The sequence below is a fragment of the Callospermophilus lateralis genome, chromosome 15 (genome assembly GCF_048772815.1).
Source record: "Callospermophilus lateralis isolate mCalLat2 chromosome 15, mCalLat2.hap1, whole genome shotgun sequence".
NCBI classification, from domain to species: domain Eukaryota; kingdom Metazoa; phylum Chordata; class Mammalia; order Rodentia; family Sciuridae; genus Callospermophilus; species Callospermophilus lateralis.
The window spans coordinates 59,890,582-59,903,612 of record NC_135319.1 but is presented as its reverse complement, the minus strand read 5'-3'; the positions used below and the strand labels follow the sequence as shown (position 1 = coordinate 59,903,612).

Sequence of the window (13,031 nt, the reverse complement as noted above, 5' to 3'; positions counted from 1 at the left end):
GTTTATTTCTGTATCTTAAGTTATATCATCTTGTCTATATTACCTTCTTTCTTGGAAAACCCCTACTCATTACAGGAACCAGTTCAAATGTCTCATTTATAGTCTTTACATAGTTTGTATATTTCTAAGAATGTAAAACATTGTATTGTTTATATCTGCCTCCCAACTAAACAATGAGCTTCTTATGGCAAAGAGAATGTCTTATTCATCAGCTCCTTTAAAACCCTTTCCCACTCAAAGTGCCTGATAATGTATACAGATGTTTCTAGAACCAATATTCATTTCCTAAAGAAGGATTTCTCAAACTTTTGTGAGTATAAATTTTCTTGAGGATCTTACAAATCTGCAGTCTCTCCCTAGACTAACTAGGCAACATTCTAATTCAGTAGATGGGGTGGGGGGGTGGCGCAGGGAGGTGAAGGCAGGTGTCTGAGAAACAAATACCATAGGGTTTCTTCTCTAATTCAACCACATTCTTTTTCTTCTGCCTTTCACTTGGTTTATGATTTTAGTCTCACCTTTGGCACACAGTTTTGTATTAGTAAGCTCTACTGACAAGGCTCAACGTCACTGAGCACTATGATAAAAATTGTGTGGGAGAGGCATTAAGTCTTCATAACCACCTCTTCCCTCTCTCCTCTGTTTAAAAAAAAAATGGTACCACAGGGGCTGGGGTTGTGGCTCAGTGGCAGAGAGCTTGCCTAGCATGTGAGGCACTGGGTTCGATTCTCAGCACCATATACAAATAAATGAACAAAATAAAGGTCCATCAACATCTAAAAATTTAAAAAAAAATGCTACCACAATTAATTTTCTATGGTGGAATATTTCAAGAGGAAAAGAAAAAGTGAGTTGACACTTGCCACTTTCTTTTCATTTACTAACCTGTCAAGCACACAAGACATGTTCTGTCTCAGGGCTTCTGTATCTTCTGCCTAGAATCACTTCCCCTCAACCTATGCATGCTTTAATTTTCCCTGAATGCCACTTTCTCAGTGAGGAAGTCCCTAACCCCTCTAATTAAAAACCACAACCTACTCTAAACTCCTGTCTATAATTCCACTCTCTTGCCTTATTTTTAAATTTTTTCTTAAATAATATGTATTTTGCCATCTCTACAAGGGAGAGTCTATTTTCTCCACTGTTTTTTTTCCCCCCCAAGTGGCTAGGAATCAAATCCAGGTGCTCATACATACTAAGTGCTAGGCAAGCACTTTACCACTGATGTACACCTCCAGCCCACTGTCTATTGTTTTACTTAATTCTAGAGCATAGAAAAGTTACTGCCATGTAGTAGTTTTAGAATGGGAAAGATTTTTTTTTTCTTTTTGGTACCGGGGATTAAACTCAGGGGAACTTAACCACCGAGCTACATCCCCAGCCCTTTTTTGTACATAATTTAGAGACATGCTCTAAGTTGTTTAGCACTTCGCTAATTTGGTGATACTGGCTTTAAACTCATGATCCTCCTGCCTTAGCCTTCCCAGCTGCTGGGATTACAGGCTTGTGCCATGGTACCTGGCGGAAAAGATTCTTGAGTCTAAAACCCTTCTTTGTGTGCAATATACAAACATATACTGCATTTTGTATATTTAATATTTTCTAATTAATGTTAAACAGGTACTTTGACCTATTTTGATTCATATGCAATACTGAAAAAGTATGAAATAAACTCATATTTCAGTGTTCCATATAAAAATTGCACCATTAAAAAACATTCTTTAACATTAAAAAAAAAAAAAAGTAGACTATAATCTATACCTGGAATACATGGCCTGTAGCTTTAAGCTTTGGTTTTTCAGTTTCTTCAGAAAGTGCAGCTGAAGAAACTGTTTCATCAACATCACACTTGGCACGAGACTTGGCGAAATCTTCATAGAGCTGAACCTGTAAGATTGCCCCCATGAAAACAGTGAAGTATATAGTCAGGCATCATTAAGTTACAAAAAAAATTATTATCTACAATTCACTACTGATATTATAGATTATCTACTGCATCTTGGTAAATTCTTTTAAATTTACATTTGGAAAAAAGTATAGCACATGAAGTTTGGTTGCAAAAGTATTAAAAATACTAGTCAAAATAGTCCTATTTCAGTTTTCCTACTGTTCAGAAAAATAAACACTAATAAAAGAGAACCTGAACCCTTCCAACCAAATGGAAAAAGTCTGCCTTAAATGAAGTTATGTGAAACTCTATAAATGATTTCAAGAGACAAAAATTTAAAAGAATGTTACCACTAACCTAGAAAGGGAACTCCTATCAAGTTTAAAGCATTACCTTGGGGTCTGGGATCCTGCATTGTACATACTAAAATAATGTAAAAACTGTTGCACAGTTTACGTAAGTATTGTAATGCCTTTAAGACGGAAAAAGTATACATATTCCATTTCACATACCACAAAAGTTTATTTCTGTATCTTAAGTTATACCATCTTGCCTATATTACCTTTTTTCTTAGAAAACCCCTACTCATTACAAGAACCAGTTCAAATGTCTCATTTGTAGTCCTTACACAGTTTGTAAGGGGAATAAAATCTAGAGGGCTAAGGAACAGAAATCAGAGAACGAAAACCTGTGAACGCTAAACAAAGTCAAAATGTCACTTCCCTCTGGAGCTCTCTTCTTCCAAATGTGTTATATACCTATGTTATAGCATCATCACCAGTATATCACCAGAGATATTTCTTTGAAAGGGCATCTTTTTATAAAACTGCACAACTGTAATTAGCCCAAGTTTTGGAAATGAAGGAATGGAAGACCAGAGAGATGAGGTACAAAAGAATCAGAGATCTATTAGCTTTCAGATTAGTACCTTGCCCACTAAATGCAAGTCAAATTTATCAATACTAGCTAATACATTGGGGGGTGAGGGTGGGGAGTAAATTTCTGTTGTGTACATGTAGCTTCCATTCATTTGACAATACTAAATTAACTCCTAATACTGATCAGATTGAATGTATATCAAATACTCAAGTATACATCAAACAAAAAATTCTGACTTAGAAGCTATATCCTACTAAGTCAAGTGACAGTTCCCATTTACATCCTTAGAAAAGTATAAGAAAAGGTTCATAATAAAGTCTTCTGAAAAAAATCAGAACCATGCAGAAAACAAATTTAATTTGGCCAATTTATGGGAAATGTTTAATACTTCAAAGAGGATGAAGTTCCACTGATTAAAGTTTGAAACTCAGCCCTGATGTACTTTGGCTCTATGATTACAGGTAATTTGCTTAATTTTCTTGAGCTTTGCTTTCCTTGCTTGCAAAATGGGGATTAACAATAACTATAATGCTATTGGGAGGATGACATACTATATTCATAAGCAGATTTTTTTGACCCTAATAAACATTGGTTTACAGTAGCCACCCCAAATCCATGGTTTTGCTTTCTGTTTTTTTCAATTATTCATGTCTGAAAATATTAAATGGGAAAATTCCAGAAACAATAAATGTTTTAAAACATGTGCTATTCTAAGTAGTGTGATGAAACCTTGCACCATCCCAATGTGTCCTGGTAGGAATGTGAATTACCATGTTGTTGAGCATAAACTCTACCTGCCCATGACTCACTCAGTTATTTCTCCTTTATCAGATCAAGTGCCATGGCATCACAGAGTCTGTGTTCCAATAAAACTTATTTAACTTAATAATGGCCTCAGAGCACTAGAAGAGCAATGCTGGCAAACTGGAAATGCCAAAAAGAAGCCATATCTTTAAATGAAAAAGGTGAAAGCTCTTATGAAGAAAGAAAAAGAAATCATGCTGAGGTTGCTCAGATCTATAATAAGAATAAAACATGGTATACACAGGTTTCAGTACTATTTGTGATTTCAGGTATCCATAGGTAGTCTTAGAATGATATGTATCCTCCATGGATAAGAAGAGACTACTATATTTCTTCATCAATTTAACTTTGCAATCTTTCCAATTAACTAGACATTTAAGAATACAACTGTGATACTGGATTTTGATCTAATGCTGAATTCTAAGTGCACATATCTAAACCCATATTCACATCATTAAACAGATTCAGTTAGGCCTTATTTATATCTGTTTGACACAAAATATTCCTAAAAGCTAGGAAAGTCAAAGCTATATTGTATAAACTATTTTATAGTTTATAAGACATTCTGCTAATAAAGATAGCACTAACAACTACAATCACCAGATTCCTAACCTGGAGAGGACTAAGAGTGCAATAATAATCTTGAATAATTTTAGGTGGAAGATCCTGCAAAACATCTTCTTTCATTCTTCTCAAAAGAAATGGCAGGACTTGGCGGTGCAGTGCATCCATCGCAAGAACACCTGTTAATAATAAGAAAATGAGTTTTTAAAAGTTGGGAATGAACTACATTCACTAACACAGGCTCTATAATTAGATCTCTTTCATACCTGCTTCTTGTTCTCGACTGGAACTTCGAGCATCTCTACTTGCTAATATAGGTTTCCCGTATCGAGCAGCAAATTGGCGTTCAGTACCCAAAAATCCTGGCATGAGGAAATCGAACAACGACCACAGCTCCAAAACATTGTTCTTAACATAAAAAAGGAATACCAATTATATTTTGTACTGGGATCATTTCCTTATACTTAAGAAATAGAACGTTATTGGAAGCCCATTATGACGACACAAATGGGAGATAATCACATTCTTAGGTGTATGGTGTAGGTCTATTTTCAGAATAGTATCCTTGGAGAAAATATTCCATCCTATTTGAGGGAAATCTAGTCTCCTCCATCAGAATGAGACTAGGTCCATGGTGTTTATACCATACTGCTAGCATCTATGAAGCAGTAAATAGAAGAGCAGAAAGTTTTTGATTCTATTTATCTTTGATACCCAAATTAACAGCAAGATTTAAGGAACTTGGCCACAAACACCATGTCTTCAACAAAGAAAACCTATAACAGTTTAATTATAAGGTCAAGTCCACCCAGAATTTATGGGTTGTGGGGCAAAGGCCTAATAAGTTCCTTCCAAATCATTAGGCTGTTGGGTGGGAATCAGCACTTTACCATTTTGGATGTTTTCCCAATATATGTGGATCCTATGGTGCCCATTCCCTTAACTCCCTCTTCCAGAAAGGGCTTCTGGGTCACCATATCTTTTTCAGGTCCCTATGCTATTCTGCTCTCCCATATGCTCACCCTTCTAATCCCACTCAGGCTCTACAGTGCAGAAACCCACCTGACAGCAGAGTAAAACTGTTCGAATGGAGAAGAGAAAAGAAAGAGGGCCTTTAACTAGACAAAACCCCAACAACTTCTTTTGATGTCCGAACCAAGTAAAAAAGCAATTATCTATTTAAAGCTACTGTGATTTTTTTTTTTTTTTCTTTTTTGGTGTCTATGTGCTTGGGGATTTGAACCTAGGGCCTCATGCATGCCAAGGCAAGCACTTTACCACTGAGCCACATCACCAGCCCCACTGTGATATTTTTATATGACTTTAAATTGAAGCAAAACAAATTCTGATAATTCAAGCCTAAAGAGTCTTCTTTTCCCTTTTAAGTGTACTCTAAACAAAACAAAACAAAACAAAAAAACTATTGATAAATTTCTAAAGACTTACCCTTATAATAATTATCAAAAATAATTTAAGCAAAGTAATAAAGAACTACCAATTTTTAGAGTTCAGAGGAATCTCAGGGGTCACTTGGTGTTCACTCTCCTACTGACTAGAAAATAATCAAGGGGATTTTCCTACCAGAGTTGGTTATCCAGGCTAGACGTGAATATATTTGCAACCAAGTCTAACAACAGAATCTTTCAAAAGTATACAAAGATACCTGCATATCCATCCCTTTCCTTTTTCAAGATAAACTTATACAATTGTTCCCCTTCAACTGCCTCCTTATATCAGGTATTCATACATTCACTATATGATGATTCATTTTATCAATTGGTTCTAGTTTTTCAATATTATACCAGATTGCAGTGTTATACTACAGAAGGAGAATCATCAGTTTGGAGTAAAGTCTGACTGACTTCTTTCATACTCTGGACATAAGACTCGTATTTACATAGCCTAAAATTATATTTTAAAAATGACTTAAAGCCTGGTTTGTTCAGATACTGCTATATTCCAACTGAATCATTATAAAAACAACATAATTATTAGAAAATTATTAAACTAAATAGGTCCTTCCATTAATTCACTGACAATTGCCAAGCCTACTCTCCACTTGTCAAATGGTTTTTAAAAAAGAAAATAGGAAGAACAGTAAATAATTACCTGGATTGGGGTTCCAGAAAGAATAATTCTATAATTAGCAGTCAGTTGTTTTACTGCTTTTGACAACTTTGTTTTTCCATTTTTGATGACATGGCCTTCATCAAGAATACAGTAGTTAAATTTAATATTTCTAAAGGAGAATAAATAGAAAATTTTAGATCTTTTACTATAAGTAACTATAAGGAGAATCTCAGAAGCAGAAAAATACAAAGTTTCTTCAAATTTGATACTAAGTTTCTCTAAAAAAAAAAAAAAAATTAATTCTTACCTAAAAAAATCTATGTCATTCCTCACAACATCATATGAAGCCACTATCAGATTATGCCTTTTTACTTGATGCTGTAACCTTTATTTAAAAAAGAAAAAAATTAGGAAATCTTCAAAGTTTTAAGTGCAAATTTAATGGTGAAACTACAGCTATCATGATATAAAGTACTTCAACCTGCTTCAGTATTCTTATTAAGCCCTTTCACTTACTCTCTACAGATGAACCTGCTACTTGAAAGACTACTCTCCTTATGATGTGGTCCTGTTACTCTATTGAGTTTGATGAAAAAAGAGATGAAGACTGATTCAAAATGTGGTGGGCATTTTAAACTTGATTTGCCAACATCTATTCTCTGGGAGCACCATTTCTTTATCATTCCAGGTTGTCCTGTGGGTGGGGGTGGCATACAGAGGGTTATCATCACATATTCCCTCAATCAATAAAAAGATGATGCATCAGAACCAGCTTGAGCAATTCACAATATTTTAAATTCTAGCCACAGAGGCTGGTTTTGAGATATAATCCAAAAAAGGCCAGTCAATCATGTGTAGTATTGATATTGCTGATGGAAGGGGGAAGATCTGTTTATTATAGGTGCCAAACTGGGACAATGTCACCAAAAGAGCTAACTAGTTCTGCCCATGGTCACCTTGTCCACCATAGACTGAAGTCCAGTAGAGATCAATAAAATAAATTGGGAGGAAGAGCAAATGAGAGTAATCTAGATGTGCCTGAAGAAAGAATCCATCCCTAAAATTCAAGATAGTGAATGAATTTACCTTTTCACTTAAGCTAGTTTGAATTGAATTCTTATTACTTGCCAATGAATTCTAACTAAGAGTGAATTGCTCAAAAGTGCAAGTTTCTGAACTGCCTGGGTACAAATCCTCACTCTACCCACCTTATTAACTGAATGACCTTGGACCCAGGCCTTATGCCTTAAAGTCTTTCTCTCTAAACTAGAAAAGCTGTTAATACAGAAAAGCAGCCAAAGCTATGATTTAATCAGCAACCTTTGACTAGCCACGCTTTAAAAGATAAAATGAAATAAATGAACTTCCATTCTTCAAAATTTGTAGCGAGGAGCATAAAGAGGTGTACTAGTTAACAGCAAGGGGGTAAAGCAACAAGAACGCTAATGTTGTAATGGCAGTGGAGTGGTTAGAGCAATCACTGTGAACCAAAAGCATATCTGAGGAGAGGGAAGGAAGAGGAAGGAACAAGGGAAAGGGGAACTCTTATAGAAGAAGGTAAAGAATGAAAATATAACAGAAGCAGCAAGAAGGTACTATGGCAACAAGGCTTCTCAAGGAGCATACAGAATGAACTTGGTTCCCAGATAGCTTCTCCGCTCTAATACCAGCTGATTGTACAATGGCTTTGATAAGATTCAATGATGATATCTTCCCAAAGTATACACACCTTTCTTAAATGAGTAATTTTCCATCTTATCACTAAAAGAGCTAACTAGAATTTATTTTAAAATGTTTTACTCTTTCAAACTACATAAAAAATTAAAATATTTTTGTTGTGAAATTTACCTTATTCGTTCGGTGGGAGGTCCAGTATAGTGCAACGGATTCAGATATTCTCTGGAGCAAAATTTACCTACTTCATCCACCCAATGACCTGTTAATGTTGGTGGACAAACAACCAAGGAAGGAAGTGGCATACATTCTGCCAGTTTTGACCTTGCATATTCCTGGGCCCTTTACAAAAGCAAAACACAACAAACTTACCAGCTTGTTTATATTTCTTAGAATCTACAAGTCTTAAACTAAAATTTAAAATTACCTGTGACAATGATCTCCTGCTAGAATGCAGATGGACTGTAAAGTTTTTCCTAAACCCATGTCATCACACAGAATTCCATGCAGTTTATATTTATTAAGAAATGCTAACCAGTTTACACCATCCTATAAAGTTAGGGGAAAAAAATATAAATTTGAATAGATGATAATTTTTTTCTTACAACAAACATGTTTGCACAGACCAAATATCTTTTTTAAAATATTTTTTTAGATGTTGATGGACCTTTATTTTATTCATTTATTTGTATGTGATGCTGAGAATTGAACCCAGTGTCTCACATATGCTAGGCAAGCACTCTACCATTAAGCCACAACCCCAGTCCCCCAAAATCTTTATATAAGCAAAAGATAAATAAATGGTATGTGACACTAAACATAAGATTTTATGAGGTCAGTTTAAAAAATTCTTCAAGGTACAATGGAAAGGAAAAAAAACTGTTTCTATTTATAAGTATAAAACTTACCTGCTGATATTTTCTTAGTTCAGCATTGATTGGTACTGGAATTTTATAATTTTCTAACTTTTTCCCGTCTAACAATTGTTCCAAAAAGTGTCGCTCTTTTGCTTTCAACTGGATTAATTCTTCTGACATGTTTGGAGGGTCTGGAATGCCTGCCTAAAATAATTTTTTAAAAAATGTATTAAAACTATTTAGTCACAATTTTTCATTCTCAAAAGTATCAAATAAGTCTTACCAAAACAGAAACACACAGAAAAAAATAAACAGTATAGTTTTAAAGACTTAAAGACAAACAAGTCTAAAGAATTTGATAGGTTTTAAAACTGCTTGAATCAGACTAAGAAAACATGAGGTATTTTAAAGAACACAGCTATGGCTTAATTTTCTCACACCATGAATTACTTGATAAAAAGGTAAATAAATAAAAAGTTACGTAGTTTAAATTAAATGTTGTAACTGGGAGTTTCTCAATTTTACTGTTGTGATGCCATCTGGTATTTGATCTCAAAATGTGGTCTGGAGAGATCCCTGTGATAGAGACCCCCTATGGATCCTAAGACCTTTGTTATTATCAGAATAATTTGAATTGACTTTTTTTTCAGTGTTAGGAACAGAATTTAGGGTCTCCAATATTATTTTATTTTAAAAGAAGCCAATATTTGCATTTTTTATTGTGTTGACATCTGCATAAAGTTTGTTGAGTGAAATTGATAGTGTTTTAAGAATGCACCGAGATATACTAGTAGTCACTGTATTCCTTACAGCTATCCACTAGCATTTTAAAAAATGCCATTCACTTAAGAATGACATTGATAAAGCAGTAAAAATGACTAATGTTATCAAACCTCAATCCTTGAATACATCTTTTTAACATTCTGTGAGATAAAATGTGAAATACACATAAAGTACTTCTGCTTCTCAGAGTATTATATATTGACGAAAAGCACTTATGAGAGATTGTTTAAATTGTGTCTTGAACTACCCACTTGTTTTGTGTTTTCATTTTTTTTTTTAATAAGTGATCTAAAGTCTTTAGTACTCTGTGGTGTTCATAGATTCACCTTGTATGAATCCAACATTTAATTATTAGCTAATCTGTCACATTTTTAAAGATTAATGATTGCTAACCTTGGATTTATACACAGTAATTTATATGTCAACAAATTTTGCCCATGGAGACATAATGTACATTAGCATACATTATTATTATTATTATTATTATTATTATTATTATTATTATTATTATTATTTAGATGGAACAACACTTTACTTGAAAGGATTGATGAGCCATGGTTAATTTGACTGGAATATTTGGTTGACATTTTCTCAGAAATTAACCTAAGAACAACTGAAATAACCTGTTGACACTGATAAAATTCAAGATTTTCAGAGAAATTAGCTTCCCAATACTTCCCAATGGTGATATTAATGAACATCTTTTTAAAACTGTATGATGAAACATGTCAACTTGTGGGAGACCAGTATTTCCCAAATGACCAATATGTTATAAAACATGTATGAGTAAAAGAGTCATTCAGAATATAAGTTAAACTAATGGATTTTAATGTGAGAAGATATGAAATATTCATTGATAGAACTTTAGATTCTTACTACCCAGAATATTTTTAAAAATTATCTCTTTTTTGAGTTTTGGTATGCTTTTAGATCAAAATATATCCACAATTACTTGAAAAGACCATCAAAAGATTGCTCCCTTTTCCAACTACCTAACTCACTGAACTTTCTTCAAATACCTCAACCAAAATAACATATCTCCAACTATCTACTAGTAGGGCAAACATAAAAGAGATTTACAAAAATGTTAAAAATTGTCCAGTTTCAACTTCTATTACAGAAAATATCATAAACTAAAGCTCTCTGAGACTTCAATTTTCAAAGTGTAAAGAGGTCCTGAAAGTAACAATGAAAGAAAAAAAAAAAATCAAGAAATTATTTTTTTATTTTTTAAATATTTTTTTAGTTAAACAAAATAAAGATACTGTGTCCCTGTACATTTATTTTTATGTGGTGCTGAGGATCGACTGAACCCAGTGCCTCACATTTATGAGGCAAGTGCTCTGCCACTGAGCCACAACCTCAGCCCAAGAATTCCATTTATAATAACATTAAAACAAACATTAAGGCCAGGCATAGTGGTGCACATTTGAAATCCAGGCTACTTGAGAGGAGGAGGCAGGAAAATTATAAGTTCAAAGTCATCCTGGACAATTTAGCTAGACCCTGCCTCAAAATAAAAATTTTTAAAAAGGGGGCATGGAACTCAGTGGTAAAGTACTTGCCTAGCATGTACCTGGATTCAGTCCCCAGTGTCAAGAACAAGAACAAAAATTTTAGGAATAAATTTAACCAAGATTTAAACAAAAAAATTTTCTCTAGTTGTAGACGGACATATGGCTTAATTAAATGATCAATTAATTAATTAATGTGGTGTTGAGGATTGAACCCACTGCCTCACACAAGCTAGGCAAGCGCCCTACCACTGAGCTACAACCTTAAGCCCTAAATTTAACCAAGATTTATGTAATATCTATTCAAAAATTCAATGGCATTTTTCAAAAACACAGAAAAACAATTCTAAATTAATAATCCTAAAATATATGGAACCCAAATAGCAAACCCAAATAGCGAAAGCATAACAAAAAGAACAAAGTTGGAAGGATCATACTACCGTATTTAAAATATACTGGAGGGCTGAGAATATAGTTCTGTAGTACAGCACTTGCTTAGAATGTGCAAGCCCCTGAATGTGATCCCTAGCACCATAATAGTAAGTAAGTTAATAAGTAAGTAAAAAGAGAACTACAAAGCTGTAGTAATTAAAACAGCATGGTACTAGCATAAAAACAAATTATAGACCCATCTTTGACAATGGGTCCAAGAACACAAGAGGGAAGAACAGTTTCGTCAATAGATGGTACTAGGAAAATTGGATGTACAAATGTGGAAGAATGAAACTGGACCCTTATTTTATACCATATACAAAAATCAGCTCATAATGAACCAGACTTTCTATTAGTTGACTTTTGTTACCTGAAGCTGAGTAACTTTCTTCTGAGAAAAGGTTTATTTAGCTCACAGTTTTGGAGATTTGAGGGCATGGCACCAGCATTTGCACATCTCTGGTTAAGGCCTCATGGCAGATGGCACCACAATCATGGGAGCCCATGGGAGCCCATGTGAGAGGGAAAGATCACATCTTGAAATGGGAAGCCAGAGAGTAATTCAGGATTCAGTGGTTGAGCTCACTCTTATAATTATTCTCAAGAACTAACTCAGGGACCCATGAGACCACCTCAATTCCTTTGGCACCCTCAATGACCTAAGGATCTCCCAATAGTCTCTACCTCTTAACATCAACACACTAGGGCCAACCTTCCAATATATGAGCCCTTGGGGCAGGGAGACCACATTCAAACCATAGCTGACTTCAATATAAGACCTGAAACAAAACTACCAAAAAAAAACAGGCAATTGGCTTGACATTGATCCATACAATGATTTTGGCGGGGGATAAAACCCCAAAGAAACAAAAGCAAATGGAGACTGATGAGAATGCATCAAACCTTCAGCATAGCAAAGGAAGAAATCAACAGTGAACCTACAGAATAAGAAAAAATTATTTGTGAGCTATCCATCTGATAAGGGGTTGATATCCAAAACATACAAGGAATTCAACAGCAAGAAAATAACTTAAAATGGATAAAAGGGCTGGGGTTGTGACTCAGTGGTAGAGCACTTGCCTAGCAAGTATGAGGCACTGGGTTTAATCTCATCACAACATAAAAATAAATAAAATAAAGGTATTGTGTCCATCTACTAAAAATATATACATTTAAAAATATATATTGTAAAAAATGGACAAAGGACCCAAATAAATACTTCTCAAAAAAATGTATAAAACAGCTGAAATGCTCAACATCATTAATCACTAGACAAATCAAATTAAAACTACTATGAGCTATCACCTCACACCTAATGAATGGCTGTTACAGAACTACCATATCATCTAGCAACCCCACTTCTATGTGTATATCAAAAGAAATCAGAACATTGAATGGAAAATTTCACTACTCATTACAGTTTTGAATTTGGAATTAACCTATGTGTTTATCAACAGGTGAATAGATAAAGAAACTGATATATGATGGAACACTATTCAGCCTTAAAAAATGACAGAATGAAATTCTGTCATTCATGACAATATGTATGAACCAGAACAACACTAT

The 13,031-nt window shown here is 34.2% G+C and overlaps 1 protein-coding gene across 2 annotated transcripts in view; it reads right to left on the bottom strand.

The window, feature by feature from the left end:
- Btaf1 (B-TFIID TATA-box binding protein associated factor 1) overlaps positions 1–13,031 on the bottom strand; it is a 91,581-nt gene that overhangs the window by 5,776 nt on the left and 72,774 nt on the right. For both annotated transcript variants that reach the window (XM_076834631.1, XM_076834632.1), the window contains 8 exons: positions 8,788–8,940; positions 8,307–8,428; positions 8,054–8,221; positions 6,513–6,590; positions 6,245–6,374; positions 4,402–4,543; positions 4,184–4,314; positions 1,762–1,887 (listed from right to left, as the gene is read on the bottom strand). In XM_076834631.1, the coding sequence (XP_076690746.1) occupies positions 1,762–1,887; positions 4,184–4,314; positions 4,402–4,543; positions 6,245–6,374; positions 6,513–6,590; positions 8,054–8,221; positions 8,307–8,428; positions 8,788–8,940 (1,050 nt within the window). The remainder of the gene's footprint in view (positions 1–1,761; positions 1,888–4,183; positions 4,315–4,401; positions 4,544–6,244; positions 6,375–6,512; positions 6,591–8,053; positions 8,222–8,306; positions 8,429–8,787; positions 8,941–13,031) is intronic.